Here is a 16874-nt window from a genome sequence, read left to right as displayed (position 1 = left end):
GAAAAGAAGAAATAGATATTAAACCAGACTTGAATCATGTTCTCGAGTGGATAGCCAGGCATACAGTTAACTTAAAACCCGGAAAAATTAAGACACAGCTCTGTGTTAGCCTAAGTTCCGAAAAAAGAAACGGGTGGGGACTACGGGAAGTTTTCGTTGGCCTCGCACTACGACCAAGGCCTTAGGCTCTGCCGAAAGACACTAGAGTCGCAAACAAGGGAACTGGGAGTATTGGTCCCATCAGCTGAATAGTGTAAATGAAGAGCTGGAAGCCTGGTCTTCAAGACCGGGAGTGGGGCACCTCGCAGGGCATGCCGGGGGTTGTAGTCAGGGACATCCCGCTGCACCGCCCACCAACCGAGTTCCCGGGAGCCCCAGGTGGAGGCCGCCGCTCGGCCCCCAGCCGGGTAAGCGACCCTCCCAGAAAAGGAGACTGGCTCCACTTTTTTCAAGCCTCGGAGTTTCCAAGAGTAACGAGGAGGGGGAGAGAGACTTCGAAGTTACCCTGGAGACACGCTCCCGCCCGCCCCTAGCCACGGGATGCCCTAGATGTCCTTATTAGGACAAGAGACTGGAGGGGGTGGGGCCAACCCGAACGCCCGATGGAGGCTCCTTATAAGGCAGCCTCGGGAGGGAGGTGGGAGTTCGAAGCTGGCTCGGTCGGGGGTGGGAGGGCGGGGGCGGGTTCGCGGTTGGGCGGAGTCTGGAGGGGCGGGCCTGGAACTGCAGTTCCCGCCTCTCCGCTCCACGAAGGCCCCGGACTAGCTCTTCGCGACTTCCGTAAAAGAGCTGGGGGAGAATGTAACTCCCTGGCGAGATCCTGGAGCCGAACTCGGCTCTATGTGTCCCTCAACCTGGGACCCTTCTGCATAATCCTAAACCTAAACCCCCTTGAGGGTCTCCCACCTCCAAATGACTATGTGTTCTCCCTTTCCACCTTCGTCCGGGCTCTTACCTCCCCTGAATCTAACCACGTGCCTATCTCAGACCCCCCCCCTACCCGCTCTGAGGCCCACCACCTCCTGTTTGTCCCCCTTCTACTTGTTCTCTGTTCCCTCCGTCCTCCTAGCTTTGGCCTTCCCTGAATGTCCCCTACTTCGCGCCCCTCCTCCACTGCTGGATCTCCACGCCCCGCTCCCACCACCCCAGCTCGGGATCACCTTTCCTTCGGAGGGTCCTTTAGGTCCTCCTACATTACCTTTGTACCTTCATCCCCAGTACCCCTTTCTAGATGTCCCTCCTACAAATATACCTGCACTCATTCCTCCCCACTCCCACCTCTCGGGCTTTTCAGAAGCCCAGTCTCTCTCCAGCATCCTCAGCAAAGGTGAGACTGAAACTGACAGCCTCAGGTTCCTTGATGTTAAGCACCACCCCCAGCCAGCCCTCCCAGCCACACGGGGACGCTGTCGGCTTTCTGTCCCGCACAAAGAGGACCCCGCTCTCGAATCTGGGATGGGAGGAAGGGGCGGGTCAGGGCTGGGGTGGGGCGGTCTGGGTGGGGCCAGTCCAAAAGACTCGTTTGGGCCGGGAGGGGCGAGAGGGTGAAAGGCCGGAGAGAAAGAGCTCGGCACCAACCACTTAGAGTAGTGCAGGGGCGGGGAGGGCAGCAGGAGGAGGCTGTTCTCTAGTTAGTGCCCCGCGTGGGGCCACGTGATTGGAGAGGTCCCGCCCTCACCCTCCAGAGCCAGGTGTTCGAATCCCGTCTCCAGAACTGGCGGCGTCCTAGTCGGGTGGGCGCGACGCGCCAGAGGACCCGCCCTGAGGCTCATGGCAGCGCCGGTCCGCCTGGGCCGGAAACGCCCGCTGCCCGTTTGCCCCAACCCGCTCTTCGTACGCTGGCTAACCGAATGGCGGGACGAGGCAGCCAGTAGGGGGCGCCGCACGCAATTCGTGTTTCAGAAGGTGGGTCCCGGCTCGATGCGGACAGGTGCGGGCGGAGCCAGACAACCAGGCCCGCCCTGACCCAGTCCGGTACCCCTGCCCTCGCCAGGCCCTGCGCTCCCTCCGGCGGTACCCACTGCCTCTGCGCAGCGGCAAGGAAGCTAAGATCCTACAGCACTTCGGAGACAGGCTCTGCCGTATGCTGGACCAGCGGCTGCAGCAGCACGAAGCATCAGGCGGTGAGCGAAAGAGTCAGGGCCGGTGGTCCCCTGAGCCTCCCCCAGGCGCAGCCTCCATAACCACCTGGGATACCTTAGCTTCAGGCTCCCCACTCACGTCCAAGTTGCTGTTTGACCTCAGGCTAGTGGCTGGCTTGCCGAACCTCACCCCTCTCACCTACCACGGGAGCTGGCAGCGTTCCAGACCTTCCCGCCTGCTGGATTCCGTGGCACTGACTCTCTTCTGCTCCCGCAGGTGACCATGCCCCGAGTTCACCATCTGGAGAGAAGAGTCCAGCCCGGGAAGGGCCCCTTGCCAGAGTCCAGGACTCTTCCAAGCCAGTGAGAAGTGGGCGAGGGCAGTGAAAAGGAAAGTGGGAGCCCCGGGAGTAAGATTTTCTGGCTTGGGTGACTTGGCAGGCCTGGGTCCAGATCTGCCACCAGTGAGGCCTGGCTTTGGGCAAATGACTTACTCTGGTACTTAGTTTTCTTCTCTGTAGGTGGAGATATTGAATGATAATAGAGTCAGGTGAGAGTTCCACGATCAGGCTATTTAGGGGGCCAAGCCCAGTAAGTCGTGAGGATTGCTATTACTGGCTTTTCTTGCCTTAACACCTCTGTTCTGCAGCCAGTGGTAGAACTGAGGCTGGGTCAGGCAGATTACACCCCTCACCCCATTCCCACCCCCGCAACCCTCCCACCGTCTCAGCCCAGCTTTACAGGTCGTCCCATCATCAGACCCATTTTCCAGACAGGGACACCGAGAGGCGGCTGGGGGACTTGCTCGGGCCACGTAGCCTGCCGAGACAGAATCTGACCCTCAGCCCTGCCAGAGATTCAGTCCACGATGGCTGATTGGTTTCTGCGTCCAAAGCCTTGGTGTATCTTTCAGATTCCAGCCCAGCCCAAAGCAGGGGGCTTGGGCGGCTACTGGCCGGCTCGGTGCTCGGGCGCACGCGCAGTGCTGCTACTGCTCTACAGGGAACACCTGGTGAGCACGGGGCCGACCCAGGAGTCAGGAGCACCCAGGCAGCGGGGCCGAGGCTCCTGGAGGGGGCCGGCCCCAGCACTGACCCTCCCTTGGTTACAGAATCCTAGTGGCCACAGCTTCCTAACCAAGGAGGAGCTGCTGCAGAGGTGTGCCCCGAAAGCTCCCAAGGTGAGCCCTGAGGTGGGAAGGGAGGGAGCCGAGTGAAAGGATGGAGCTGTGGATCAGACCCTAAGCCCACCAGAGACTTCTCTTCTTGGGAGCAAGCAGTGGTTTGGGGCCCAGGGAGTTGGACTGTGGTAGCACCAGGAGCTTTCTAAGGGTCTCCTCCCCTATGGACAGGTGGCCCCTGGGAGTACTCGGCCCTGGCCAGCCCTCCGCTCCCTCCTTCACAGGAACCTGGTTCTCAGGACACACCGGCCAGCCAGGTGGGGTCAACTATGGGGGGGGGGGCAGTGTGTGTGGGGGGAGAGAACGTGCATGACATTCTGAGTGGGGCCCTACAGTCACCCAGCAAATTGCAGGCCTCGTGCTGTTGAGATGGGTGTGGGAAGGGAGGCCTTACTCCCAAGAGCCCATACCGTGGGAGTACCAAGAGGATCTGAGAGACCAAGCAGTAGGTAGGGGGCAGGAGAGGGTGCCACAGGTTATTGGAAGAGCAGAACAGCTTTGCTGAAGACACAGCATTTGGACACACCTTAGAATTTAGTGGGGAGAGATGCAGGAGCAGCACTCCGGAGAGGAGGGAAAGGTGATCTGAGACGTGCTTGTTGCAGACTGAGAAATGTCCCTGGGCAGGTCCAAAGGAGGCTGATCTGAGGAACGAGAACACAGCCTGGGGGTGACTTGTTTGTGCAAGGGTCGCCAAGGCTGGTGAGACCAGCTGAGCTGGGGGCAGGCAGGAGAGCCTGCCAGGTGTGAGTGAAAGAGGGAGATCTGTGTTCATCTACCAGGTACTCACTGACTCCGGAGGGTCTGGAGCTGGCCCAGAAGCTGGCTGAGTCAGAGGGCCTGAGCTCACTGAATGTGGACATCGGGCCAGAGGAGCCCCCTGGGGAGGAGCCAGAAGTGCCAGGAGCAGCCTCTGCTGAGCTGTAAGGAGGAGGAGGAGGGGCATGACAGGGGAGCAAGAGGGGTCCCAGAAATGAGGCCAGCCCTCTCTCCATCATCTACAGCTGAGCTGCCCCACCCCCTGTGGGTTGCGGGGGGTGGAGGGGGCGGTGGGGGGGGACTGCCTGGCACTGATGTTCTGGCCTCAGACACACCAATACCTCCCTGCCCCTTATAGTGGCGCCAGCGAAGGGAGTGTCCAGCAGCCGCCACTGGCGCTTGGGCCTGGAGAGTACAGGGTGCTGTTGTGTGTGGACGTTGGCGAAGCCAAGGGGTGAGTGGGGGCGGGCAGCAAAGGAGAGGATGCTGGGGGGGCGGTGACAGGGGCCTGCCCTGATCTGGGCCTCCTGTCTCACAACTCCAGGGCGGGGCACAGGTCAGAGCTGCTCCTCGAGCTACAGCGGCTGCATGTGACCCACACAGTGCGCAAGCTGCACGTTGGGGACTTTGTGTGGGTGGCTCAAGAGACCAGGCCCAGAGACCCAGGTAAGGGGTGTGGACAGAGGGCAGGTATCAGAGGCAGGGCCTGGTGGGTTGGGAGGACGCGAGCCAGCAGAACCTTTCTTGGCCTCCCGGCAGCAAGACCTAAGGAGCTCGTCCTGGACCACATCGTGGAGCGCAAGCGGCTGGACGACCTCTGTAGCAGCATCATAGATGGGCGCTTCCGCGAGCAGAAGGTTCCTAGACTGGCCTCGCCATGCTCCCCGTTCCCTGTCTGCCCTAGGGCTCCTCCGTGGCCCAGAGGTGTCCAGGGCACTTCGGACTGGCCTCAAGGCAGAGCTCCCATGGCCACACCCCCGTTAGAGCTGCACCCAGGCAGCCCAAGATCAGACCCCTCGGGGCCCCTGCAGGTGCACAGTAGGTGCGCAGGGTGACTGGCTGGACTGAGGAGCATAGTCGAGATCCCTTGGGTGGCCAGGCCCTCCAGTCTGGGATAAGCAAGACCCAGACCTCAGTGTAGGTGCTGGCTGCTGGGCTGACCACATAGTCGTGCCATGTGTAGGCCAAGAGAGGTTTGGAGAACAGACATCATTCAGAGATAGTGTAAGGCTTTTCCTTGCAACGGTAATAACAGTGTGAGCAAAGGTGGAGGCCCTCTGAAACAGGCAGAGAAGCTAGGGAGGACGAGAAGGTGGCTTGGTGGGGCCAGGGTCCCGTGATGATTTTGAATGTGACATGATGGACAGCTGGCCCATGGGCCTCCAGGCCTGATCCTCCTGCCTGTCTGCCACCCCAGTTCCGGCTGAAGCGCTGCGGCCTGGGCCACCGAGTGTACCTGGTGGAGGAGCACGGCTCGGCGGACCACCTCAGCCTTCCTGAGAGCACGCTGCTGCAGGCTGTCACCAACACTCAGGTGAGCCAGGAGGGCCAGGCCAGGCTGGTAGGGACCCCACGGTTCGTGGCTCCAGCCAGGAGTCCCCTTCCTCTTTTGGGTGGGTTCCTCTTCCCCAGGTCATCGATGGCTTCTTTGTGAAGCGCACGGCGGACATTAAGGAGTCAGCTGCCTACCTGGCCCTCTTGACTCAGGGCCTGCAGAGACTCTACCAGGTGAGCAGGCGCCCGTGTCCCTGGGCCCTATGCTCCCCCCGAGGAAGTGAAGTGAGCAAGAGCCCTGTTTTTCAGGCTGGCCCATGGAGGCCTAGGATTCGGCAAGGACTGGCTGGGGGGCTGGTCCCCTAGAGCTCTGTCCTGGCCTCAGTTCCCTCTTCCCTCAGGGCCGTACCCTCCGCAGTCGCCCCTGGGAACCCTCAGGGGACCCTGACTCAAGGCCTGGGTCCTCCCCAAATCCTCTCTGCTCACTCCTCACCTTCAATGACTTCAACACAGGAGCCATCAAGAACAAGGTACTGCCTCCACCCAGTGCCTCCTTACGCGGCCCGGCCCTGGCCCACTCCTGATACAGTCCTCCCCCACGCCAGGCCCAGTCTGTGCGGGAGGTGTTCGCCCGGCAGCTGATGCAGGTGCGCGGGGTGAGTGGGGAGAAGGCAGCAGCCATAGTGGACCAGTACGGCACCCCTGCCAGGTAGGCCCCCACCGAGCTCCCCGGGGGTCCCCTGCCCCTGCCCTACCTGCATGGAATTCGGCTCTACCTATGCTTTGTGCAGGGGTCTGGCCCTGCCAGGGCTGGACAGACCCAGAGACGGACAGGCCTGACTGAGGTCACGGAGGTCAGGTGGTTAAGGCAGACAGAGCCAGCTCGGACCAGATGGACCAGGCGGACCAGACGGGATCTCAGCCACTAGGGGAGGCTACAGGAGGGAGGGGGACCCGCCACCTGGTGCAGCAGAGAAGGCTTCTGGAGGAGGGGGTTGGGCCATGAAGACGGGGCCAAAGATGGCCATACCTGGGGCACATTTGCCGCTGCATGAAGGGATGGTGAGCTGGATGGAATAGGACCTTGAATGCCAGGCTCAGGAAGTGCAGCAGCGGTTCCGACTCCCCTACCCCATGCTGACCTCTTCTGCCCGTCTCCCCTAATGGGGGCCCAGCCACCCAGAGTGGGCCAGCTGCGTGCTATTGTCAAGCTTTAGAAACTCAAACACCCCACCCCACCTCCAGCCTGCTGGCCGCCTATGACGCCTGTGCCAGCCCCAAGGAACAGGACATGCTGCTGAGCACCATCAAGTGTGGCCCGCTGCAGAGGTGACGGCAAGGAAAAGAGCCCAGAGGGAGTGGCTGAGGCTGGGGTGCTCTGGCCCACGGCCTGACCCTCACCTGCCTCTCTCTTTGTGCAGGAATCTGGGGCCCGCTCTGAGCAGGACCTTCTCCCAACTCTACTGCTGCTACGGCCCCCTGACCTGAGCTGTGCCACGAGGCTGACTCCACCCCCGCCCACCTTCACAGGCCAGCCAGCCTTTTAATCAGAATCTGTTGGGCTACAATAAAAATATAAGTATTTGCAGCTTTGTGTATTATGGAGGTGATGCCAGGCCCCAGCGGCCTTGTGAAGTGTCCAGGCGGGAACTGGGGAGACCAGCAGGTCCAGTGGTTTTTAAACTGAGCTCCTCGGGACTCGGGTTCCCTGGGGGAGCATCGATACCACCAGGGAGATGGAGTCAGTGAGGCGTTGCAACTTTGAATCTAGTTTATGTCATCAGAGTTCCTGATCAAATAACATTTCCTTTGATAACAGGTTCCGTATTTTGGAAAAGAAATGTTCGGAAAGCGCTCGTACTCTAATTGCCTCATTTTATGAATTAGAAAACTGAGGCCCAGGAAGCTACTAGGGTTTAGCCAAATTGATTGAGGACAAGCTGGAATTGAAACCCAAGGCCTCCATTGTCTACCGTGGGGTTTCCTAGGTCCCCCACAAACCAGTCGAACCCCAGTTCCTGGGCTGGGTCCTGGAGTCTGCAGCCTTCTTACATCCCTTCTCAAAGTGATTCTGATGCGCATGGTATGTGGACCAATCCCAGCCTTGGGGATGTAGTTCCCAGCTCCTATCTATGGTGCCCCCTGAGCCTGGACAGAGACATCCCCCCTTTAGGTGATTGGCCCGCCTCCCACAGCCTGGCCCCTTCCCCCGTCCGGGGTTCACTACAGTGTTACCCACCCACCTCAGCCACCAGGACTCCTTCTTTCTCCCTTTATTGCCTTTCTCTTTCTACTCTTCACAACAGCATCTGCCCTTGCAGCGAGCACAGTCATCCCTGAGCCCCAAGCTCTTCGGCTGCAGGAAGCCTCTCCCTCCCTGAGGGCTCCCCACCCACTCCTCAGAAAGTGTAGGCCCCCACGAAGACGGTGAGTCTCAGTACAGAACTGGCCCGGTAGCTCATGAGGGAGTTCATGGTGACCATCTCGAGGTCCAGCACGTACTCCCGGGGGCCCGTCACAGGCCGGGCGAGGACCAGCATGGCGCTGACATTGTTGATTTGCTGCAGGGTACAGTGGGTGGGGGGACACGTAGATTGCGTCAACCTACATGCCAAGACCCTGCCCCGGCATCACCTCCCTGTCCCGTATCTTGAACCCACAAGCAGTTGGCTGTGAAGGAGAGAGCCCGCCAGGCTGTGACCTCAGGCTCTCATCCGGCTCTGTGATACCCTTGACATCTTGGCTGTGGTGCACCCAGGCTCCTGCCCTCAGAAATGTCCCACTGGTGCTCTTCCTACCCTTTCCACCTAGTTCTTTTGTCTAACCAGGGTCAACTGATGATTCAAGGCCAGGTGGGAGACTCTTGGGAGTGGTGGGGCCTTTGGTGACCTGGAGCAGGCAGACTTCCCTTCAGAGCATCCAATTTCAGAAAGAGAAAACAAGGACTGGTATCAGATAAACCCCTTGGGCCCCTCTCATTGTGAATCATACCTGGACCCCTCCTTCCTAATAGCTCCACCAGCAGAGAGCTGGATTCTTGGACCCCAGGCCCCCCGCACCAACCCCCGCTGCCTCTCTCTCCAAGGCCCAGCTCCGTCTGCTTGCCTTCCCCAGATTCTGCTGTGTCTGTTACCTGGGCAGGCCTCTCATGCCAGTGCCTTGTTCTAAGGGTGAAGAAATTGAGGCCACATATGGAAACCAGTGCAGGGACTCAAACCCCAGTGTCCAAGTGCCTGGTTGGAATTGCATTTAACAACCTGTAGTTTGTACCGAGGGAATTTAGAATACCCCTACCTTTCTACAGAAATTCCACCTCCCGGGGGGCGGGGCTTTGAGAGAAGAGGCGGGACATGGTGGTAGAGCCGAGTCTCCCACTTAGGGTTTCCTGGAATTCAATTTTGGATTACGCATGTCAGTTGAGGGGTGCAGTTAGGGGAAAGCCTTACCCTAATGTAGAAGTCCCCCTGCGAGTTTCCCGCACGGATCTGAAAGGCATTGTAGGCGCCAGGGTAGACAGAGGTCGCTTGGATCTGGAACACATCCGCGGGCACACTGCGCTCCGAGGTGATGCTCATGTAGCGGTGCACGATGGACGAGGGCTGCTCCCGGCACAGGGGGTTGGAGGCCGGGCAGAGGCAGCGACTAGAGACCCCGAAATGGGGACACGAATGAGGTCCTGGCCCACACCCCAAATTTGGTCCCACCCCTAAAAATAGGGACCCCCAAAATATCCTCCCATTCCTGCTAGAACAGTTCGCATTGTTGTCACGAAGGACTACAATTCCCATAGGCCCTCGAGGCACTAGCCTGCCCGAACGGCAGCCCGTCAGCCGCAGAGCCCTCTGGGAGTTGCAGTTTCTGCAGGGGGGCCTGGCGTCGCGACGACTCACTTGTCAGACACCTGGACGTAGGGCTCCACGCAGCGGTTGGTGTCCACGCAGCGGTAGCCCCCGTGGAAGTTGACACAGGTTTGGGCCTCAGAGCACTGGTGCGCGCCCGACTCACACTCATCAATGTCTGTGTCAGGGGAAAGGGGCTGGAACCCAGACATCAGGCCACCAGCCCCTGATACCACCCTGCCCGCCCCACTGGGGCCCCCTGTACCTTGACAGAGGCGCGTGGCCAGCAGCTGGTAGCCCTGCGGGCAGTGGCAGGAGAAGCGGCCAGGCTCGTTGACACAGCGGTACTGGCAGAGATAACTGGAGTAGCTGCACTCATCGATATCTGAGGGAGAGTGTGGATGAGGGCTCTGGACCAAAGGCGATCCTCTCAATTCAGTCCCATAAAGGTTCACAGAGAGAGCATACTTTCATCATAGGATTGCTGGCAGGATTAAACGAGGCCAAGTATGCAAGGGAAATGTGCTGCACAGGGAAGGTTTTCAACAAATGGTAGTTGACTTTAAAACGTTGTGGCTTGGGACTTGATGAAGCTTGTCTTGTTCTGTCCCACTTCATCCTCAAGACAACCCATTTTACAGAAGTAGAAATGGGCTCAAAAGAGTGGCGGGCCCTAGCCTAGGGTTTGAATGCAGGTCCACCTGACTCCCAAAGAGGGGAGCACCCACATCCTTTGTCAGTCTCCCCTCTGAGCTTCAGTGCTCCCTCCTGCTCCCCTCCGTGCCTTCCTCCCAACCTCAACTTCCGGTGGGCAGGTGTGCAGGTGTCCTGCAATCAGCCAGGGGTGGAATACAGAGGAGGCAGGTGGGTGCAGGATGGATGGGACGCGGAGGCACCAAATGGAGGACTGGGTGGCAGGAAACGCAGCACGACCCAGGGCCTGGGAGACCCGTGGAGGAGCCCAGGGGAGAGGGGCGGCTCTCACCATTGCAGGAGAAGCCATCGCGATGCAGCTCATAGCCCTGGTGGCAGCGACACAGGAAGGTCCCGTAGGAATTGAAGCAGCGCTGCTCACATGGAGCCCCCATGTCACATTCGTTCACATCTGGGGGTTCAGGGGGAAAAAACAGGAGGGGTGAAAGCCAAGGAGCCGCCCAGAGTGCCCACTTTGCCTAGGCTGGTCGGAAAGCGAGCTCCGGCGCCCCGCCCCGCCCCGCCGCCCGGGACCCAGGAGCCTGGCCCGGCCCAGCCTCACCTACGCAGGAGCGGTTGTTGGGCCCCAGCTGGAAGCCCGGCTCGCACTGGCAGCGGAAGGAGCCAGGCAGGTTGACGCAGCGATGCTGGCAGTAACGATAGCGGCACTCATCTATATCTGGGGGGGAGGCCGGGGGGGGGGGGCAGAGCGCACGGGTCAGCTGGCACTCAAGGCCGCACCACCCATAGTCTCGCCTGGGTCTGGGGCGCTGAGTTGGGCCAGGTCAGCCAGGACTCACACACAGACCCTCACAGTCCTGTGACCGGTGACAGGAAGACAGAGGTGGCAGGGAACGAGGGTCGAGCCTGGCGGTGAGCTGGCATGGGGGGTCAGGTGCTAGGGTGAGAGCCAGGCCAAGGGCACGGAGCAGGGACTAGAGAGGCTCTTCCCCGGACTCACCCACACATTCAGGCCCAATCTTGCGGTAGCCGTCGGGGCAGGTGCACTGGTAGGAGCCGGGCAGGTTATGACACTCCTGGCTGGGGCGGCAGTCGTGCAAGGCCTGGGCACACTCGTCCACGTCTGCAGGAGACACCACTCAGCCCCTGCCCGGGAGCCCATGCACCACCCAACGTGACAGACACCTCCGCACAGAGGGACACAGGTCAGGTACCGCTCACGTGGGTGCATGGATAATTGGCACCCCCGAGAAAGAAGCACATGGATTAGAGCCTCCCGACAGCACAGATAACAGTCCGTCAGCCTGGGAGCCAACAGGAGAGGCACCCCTAAGTGCACAGGAAATAAGGCCCTGCCCAGACTCCCAGGAATGCTGATTCCAGGGCCTTCCTCCTCCAAGGCCCATGGCAGCCAGGGGTGGGGTCTGGATCAGGAAGAGGGTAGGGGGCAGAGCTCTGGCAGTGGGTCTCCAGCAGTTGAGAGGAGGTTCCAGGTGCTGGCTGGAGCAGGACAGGAGGTGGGACCACCTGCGGCAGGCCCCGCACAAAGTTATCCTAGTAACCCTTGCTTTTGAGCAAGTTTGCAACTGAGGTCTGAGGTTTTTTTTTTTTTAAAGATTTTATTTTTTTATTTGACAGATAGATGAGAGAGAGAGCACAAGTAGGCAGAGTGGCAGGGAGAGGAAGAGGGAGAAGCAGGCTCTCTGCCAAGCAGGGAGCTGGACGCGGGGCTCGATCCCAGGACCCCAGGATCATGACCTGAGCCGAAGGCAGCCTCTTAACCGACTGAGCCACCCAGGTGCCCCGAGGTCTGAGTTTTTAAGATGCCAGTGATAGATGCTTGGCAGGAGGACCGAAAGCCCTGGTGCCAAGGTGACCCTCACTCACCCACACAGCGCTCTTGCTCGTCAGGTTCGTAGCCTGGTAGGCAGGGGTTGGGGTGTTCAGCGGGGGGCACTGGTGGTGGTGGTCCCTCACCATGCAGGTCATTGATGACGGCCGCTGAGCGGGGCAGGCACAAGTAGCCCCCATAGTGGTTGATGCATTTCATCTCCCCCTTGCAGGCCTCGGGGATGGTCAGGCACTCGTTGACATCTGCAGAGAGGGGCCTGCTGGGCACAGCCAGTCTCCTGGGCTGGCTGTGAAGTGGACGGCAGGCAGGGGCCCAGCTCGCCCTTCTATAAGCTGTGTGACCCAGGCAAGGCCTTCTCTCTCTACTCACCAAGCTAAGGTTGCTTGCCCAGGACCCTTCCCCAAGGCCTGCCAGGGCTGATGGGGGGGGGAGTGACTGTTCCCGGAGTCACCCCCATACTCTTGTCCCCAAGAGGGTCTCTACCCCTCCCCAAAGCCCTGGCCCTGGCTCAGCCCAAGAATGACGTGCAGGCCTCCTTACCCCCACCCCATAGACACTGCCTTCCCAGGCCCTGATGGGACAGAGCTTGATAGGAGACTGGTTAGAGGTATCCAAGACCGAGCTCCTCTGGGCAGTGCCCTGTTGCTCTCCAGCCTACTGAGGGGTGGGGGCAGGGTGTCCTGGGTTTCTCTGAGAGGGAGGGGCCTGCATGGCTTCTCCACCCCTAGCTGAGCTGGCCCCCAGAGAATCAGAGCTGGCCCCTGCCAAGCCAGGCTGGGCAGAGGACAGGTCATCGGGCTCCCCGCTGCTGCTCTTGGAGCTAAGGTGCCAGTCCGTTGCCCAGTTCCTGGGGGTGGGTCGGTCCCCCAGGCACACTCACCCCGGCAGTGCTGGCTGTCGGGGTCCCACTCATAGCCATCTGTGCATTCCTACAAAGGGACCAGAGGTGACCAGTAGTCAGCCCCAGTCCCCTTCAAATGACCAGGCCAAGATCAGGGCCTGAGCCTGGCCACCCTCCCAGCCTGCTCCAAACAATGGCCCCCCAGATGCTTCACCAACCAGGGGAGGGAGAATCTTCCCCCAGGATCCTGGTCTCTGCGCCCTACCCAGCCCATCCCAGGCCCGTGGGCCCGCTGTCCCCACCGTGTAGCTGTCGGGCTCCTCGGAATCCTGGGGAGACGCTGCCCCCAAAAGCAGCAGCAACAGCGCCCAGAGCAGTAGAGACCCGGGGAGGCAGGAGGCGAAGGGGAGCATCCTGGGGCTGGGAGGTGGTGGTGGTGCAGGGGTAGTGGGGGAAGGGGGGTCAGGACGCTTCTGCCACGCACCCCCCATGCCCCGTTCCAGGACTCAGACCCCTGGCCCCAGCCGCCTCCCGCTCGGGACCGGGCTTGGGGCCCCGGAGCTTCCCAGGGCCGAGGGCCCACTCCTCCCGCGGCCAGGGTTCAGGGCCCACCCGCCCGCGGCCGCCCCGCCCCCGCCCGGTCCCCCAGTGGCGCGGGCTCAGGAGCGCGGGCCTCTCGGCTCTGCGCTGACGCCGACTCGGCCGAGACTCCGGCTCGCGCCCTCCCCCCACGGACGGCCACTCACTTGAGCCCGCGACGCCCCCGCGGCCCGCGTCTCCGGCGGCTCGGCTGGTTCGGGCAGTGCCTGCGGGCAGACGGACGGGTGGACGGCGCAGCTCCCTGGACGCGCGGCCCCAGGAAGCGCCCCCCGCCCGCCCGCCCGCCCGCCGCGGCGCGGCCCACCCCGGCGCCTCCGCCCGCCCCTCGGCGGATTCCTGAGCCCGCGCCAGGGGGAGGGACCCCGACCCCCCGCTTCTCCGCCCCCGGCCAGCCGCAGGCCCCCACCCGGTCCCCCGCGGCGCGGCGCGGAGCCGCCTCCCGGCGCAGGGCCAGGGTCCCCCTAGCTCCCCACCCTGGGGGCATGGCCTTGATGCCAGGCCCCCAGACTCACCCGGGAGCCCCTAGGCCCTCACTTTACGCAACGCGGAATGTCATCCTGCGCACCTGGACCCTACCTAATCTGGGCTCCTAGAATTCCACCCTGTGCACCCACGTATGCCGGGGCCTCCACACTCTGCCCCTCCCAGAATGTCATCCTGGGCACCTGGACCCCACCTAATCCTGGAGCTTCCAGACCCTGCTCTACCCGCTCCAGAATCTTGTTCTGTGCATCCGGACAGTCACTCTGGGAATACCAACATTTCATTCAGGGTTCCCAGACCCTCGCCCGAGGACAAGACGCTCCCAGGCCCAGAACTGTTCATCTCTGTCCCTTCTCTCCTCCATCCCTAGGGCTGTCAGCCAGGTGGTCCCTTCACTCGAGGACCGCCTCCTCCCAACAATCGGTCCGCGAAACTACAACAGTTCGGGAGCGGGGTCCGCAGTTGCCTTTTGGCCTAGAATGAATGGAAGCCCCTGAGAAGGCACGCAGGGCTGAACTTTCGCGTCCAGGACGCCAGGGTCCGGTGTCAGTGCCTTACCGGCCCTCCTCCCAAATGGGTCCCCACCCCCACCCCCAACTTCGGGATTTCTGCCTTCTCTTTCAAGCAGAGGGCGCGCCTTTTGGGGAGGAGTTTGGGCGGAGTTGGCTCCCAGGAAGGGGCGGGGCCTCCTCCTGCCCACGTCTCAGGGCGGGGCCAGACGGGAAAGGGACGCGTGTCCAGGGATCTCCGGGCCGGGGGCAGACGAAGTGCGGGAACTGCTGAGCCCAACCTTCCCTTTCCCACCCTTGTTTATCCTCACGATCGCCCCCAGTGCAGCCCTGCCCAGGAAGAGGGTGTACTGATGGGGGCACGTGGATCCCGAGGTCAGCCCTGGGGTTCAAGGTGAGTTGGGGAGTGCACCCCCCAACCCCCCAGATCCTTCCCAGCCACTGGGGCGAGGATGCTAAAAATAAAAGCTCTTTAAAACCAAAAGACAGGCAATAACAAGTGTTGGCGAGGATATGGAGAAACTGGAACCCTCATACACTATGGGTGGGAATATAAGATGGTCCTCTTTGGAAAACAGTTTGGCAGGACCTCAAAATGTTACCACATGACCCAGAAATTTCACTCCTCTGTATATACCCAAGGGAATTGAAAACATATGTCCACCCGAAAAGATCTATACACAACATTCATAGCAACACTATTCATAAGAACCAAAATGTAGAAACAATCTAATGTCCATTAATTGATGAATGGATAAACAAAATGTGGTAATATGATGGAATGTTACTCAGTCATAAAAAGGAATGAAGTACTGATGTGTGCTAAAACAAGGATGAATCTTGAAAATATTTCCCTAGGTGGAAGAAGCCAGACACAAACATCCTCATATTCCACTTATAGGACACATCAGAATAGAGAAATCTAGGAGACAAATTAGTATTTGCCAGGGGAAGGGGCAACTAGGGGGTGACTGCTAATGGACATGGGGTTTCTTTTGGGGTGATGAAAATACTCTGAAATCAAATGGTGGTGATGATTGTCCAGTTATGCAAATACACTAAAACCACTGAATTGTGTAAAGTTTTTAAAAATTTTTTTATTTATTTAAGTAATCTCTACAGTCCACGTGGGGCTCAAACTCACAACCTCGAGATCATGAGTCATGTGCTCTTCCGACTGAGCCAGCCAGGTGCTCCAGTGAATTGTATACTTTAAAAGGCTGAATCTTGGGGCACCTGGGTGGCTCAGTTGGTTAAGTGTCTGCCTTCAGCTCAGGTCATGATCCCAGGGTCCTGGGATCGAGTCCCGCATCGGGCTCCCTGCTCAGTGCAGACCCTGCTTCTCCCTCTCCCTCCACCTGCTGTTCCCGCTGCTTGTGCGTGCTCTCTCTCTCTGTCAAATAAATAATCTTTTTTTTTAAAAAAAGGCTGAATTTTTATGTCTTGTAAATTATGTCTCAATAAAGCTGTTATTTAAAAAAAATAAATAAAAAATAATAGCTCTTGATTATCAAGGCATAGCCTTTCCAGGCGCCTGCATGCACCTCATGCAATCCTGCCAAGCCAGGGAGGGGTGCTGTTACCACCCTATTTCACAGATGAGAGAGGCTGAGATTTGTCCAGGAATAGCCAGAATGGTAAGGACAGGATTCGAACTCGAGTCACCCCGATTCCAAGACTCTGGGCTCCCTGCCTCTGAGTAGAGTATTAAGGACCCACCATTTGAACACCTGTTATGTGCCAGCCAGGGTCATAGGTGCCCACAGTCATTCCACTCAAAGGAATTGTTGCCACTTAGAGATGAGGATCTGAGGCCCAGAGGGGAATGACTGGGTACACAGTTGGCGACTCAACTTTTGAGTCTTTGCAGTGTTAGGCGTTGAGTACGCCCACCACTCGGGGTTGCCTCCTCGCGGTGCTTCTCCTGACCTCCAGGACCCTGACTTTCCCTGCCCTCATCCCTTCTGCACTCAACGTGGCCCCTCATCCCCATCCCCAGACTGTGATAAGAATGATGAACAGGACAAGGCAGTAGCCGCCACTTACCGTACCCTAGACCCTGAACTTTCCTATTTAAAACCCATGACAGCGGGGGCGCCTGGGTGGCTCAGTCAGTTAAGTGCCCGCCTTCGGCTCCGGTCATGATCCTGGAATCGAGCCCCACGTCCAGCTCCCTGCTCAGCGGAGAGCCTGCTTCTCCCTCTCCCTCCTGCTCCCCCGGCTTGTGCTGTCAAATAAATAAATAAAATCTTAAAAATTTTAAAAAATAAAACCCAGTGACAACCACTTGTTAGGTCTACAAACACCCATCAAGCCTGCTCGGGGCTGGGCCCTGGCTTGGGTGCTGAGGACACAGGTGCATCAGATGCTTCTGGTGTGGCTGGGAGGCAGGCACAGCAGGGGCTCAAGGGGCTGCAGGTTACACCAGAGGATGGGGAGCAGCAAAGGCTTCTTGGAGGATGACCCTTGAGCTGCCTCAGTTTCCCAGGATGAGCAAGAGTGCTTCCCCAGGGGGCAATGACCACCCTCTATCCCCACCCAGGGCTTCAAAACCTGTGGCACCCATAGCCCCCTGGACTTCC

General features: G+C 59.6%; 2 protein-coding genes across 21 annotated transcripts; one reads left to right on the top strand and one right to left on the bottom strand.

Annotated features, from left to right (window-relative positions):
• The first annotated feature begins 1501 nt into the window (after positions 1-1501).
• Positions 1502-7102, top strand: MUS81 (MUS81 structure-specific endonuclease subunit). 20 transcript variants are annotated; one of them, XR_010406784.1, is made up of 16 exons: positions 1502-1905; positions 1994-2123; positions 2359-2444; positions 2995-3093; positions 3193-3261; positions 3433-3518; positions 4044-4184; positions 4379-4474; positions 4565-4686; positions 4780-4877; positions 5438-5554; positions 5653-5748; positions 5916-6044; positions 6120-6170; positions 6760-6843; positions 6936-7102. XR_010406784.1 is itself a non-coding variant. In XM_045893256.3 (16 exons), exons 1-16 carry the CDS (start codon positions 1771-1773, stop codon positions 7000-7002), a joined length of 1659 nt encoding a protein of 552 aa, XP_045749212.1. In that variant the 5' UTR covers positions 1503-1770; the 3' UTR covers positions 7003-7102. The 20 variants fall into 20 exon arrangements, 8 of the variants coding, with proteins under 8 accessions (XP_064432235.1, XP_064432233.1, XP_064432234.1 ...); XR_010406783.1 differs by having other exon boundaries at positions 6690-6843; XR_010406782.1 differs by having other exon boundaries at positions 6120-6223; positions 6690-6843.
• Positions 7103-7772: 670 nt separating this feature from the next.
• On the bottom strand, positions 7773-14364 carry EFEMP2 (EGF containing fibulin extracellular matrix protein 2). Its single transcript, XM_045893259.3, has 12 exons — positions 14061-14364; positions 13447-13506; positions 13003-13120; positions 12740-12788; positions 11895-12101; positions 11008-11130; positions 10609-10725; positions 10339-10458; positions 9619-9738; positions 9405-9531; positions 8961-9156; positions 7773-8075 (listed from the first exon to the last, which is right to left on the bottom strand). The coding sequence occupies exons 1-12, from the start codon at positions 14123-14125 to the stop codon at positions 7914-7916; spliced, it is 1464 nt and encodes a 487-aa protein (XP_045749215.3). The 5' UTR covers positions 14126-14364; the 3' UTR covers positions 7773-7913.
• Positions 14365-16874: the final 2510 nt, after the last annotated feature.

The sequence above is a fragment of the Mirounga angustirostris genome, unplaced genomic scaffold (genome assembly GCF_029215605.1).
Source record: "Mirounga angustirostris isolate CCGP_5_RB_7025 unplaced genomic scaffold, mMirAng1.0.hap1 SCAF_13, whole genome shotgun sequence".
NCBI classification, from domain to species: domain Eukaryota; kingdom Metazoa; phylum Chordata; class Mammalia; order Carnivora; family Phocidae; genus Mirounga; species Mirounga angustirostris.
Note: the sequence above shows the minus strand (reverse complement) of the source record. Positions and strands in the feature narration are given on the sequence as shown.

What these genes read in the sequence shown, in the direction of transcription:
- MUS81 (XM_045893256.3), top strand. Translation starts at nt 1,771, where the DNA reads ATGGCAGCGCCGGTCCGCCTGGGCCGGAAACGCCCGCTGCCCGTTTGC. An exon ending in GCAGCACGAAGCATCAGGCG is followed by an intron (nt 2,124 to 2,358) that starts GTGAGCGAAAGA and finishes CTGCTCCCGCAG; the next exon opens with GTGACCATGCCCCGAGTTCA. An exon ending in GACCAGGCCCAGAGACCCAG is followed by an intron (nt 4,687 to 4,779) that starts GTAAGGGGTGTG and finishes GCCTCCCGGCAG; the next exon opens with CAAGACCTAAGGAGCTCGTC.
- EFEMP2 (XM_045893259.3), bottom strand. Translation starts at nt 14,125, where the DNA reads ATGAACAGTTCTGGGCCTGGGAGCGTCTTGTCCTCGGGCGAGGGTCTG. An exon ending in CTGGGAACCCTGAATGAAAT is followed by an intron (nt 13,507 to 14,060) that starts GTTGGTATTCCC and finishes GTCTGCCCGCAG; the next exon opens with GCACTGCCCGAACCAGCCGA. An exon ending in GATTGGGCCTGAATGTGTGG is followed by an intron (nt 10,726 to 11,007) that starts GTGAGTCCGGGG and finishes CCTCCCCCCCAG; the next exon opens with ATATAGATGAGTGCCGCTAT.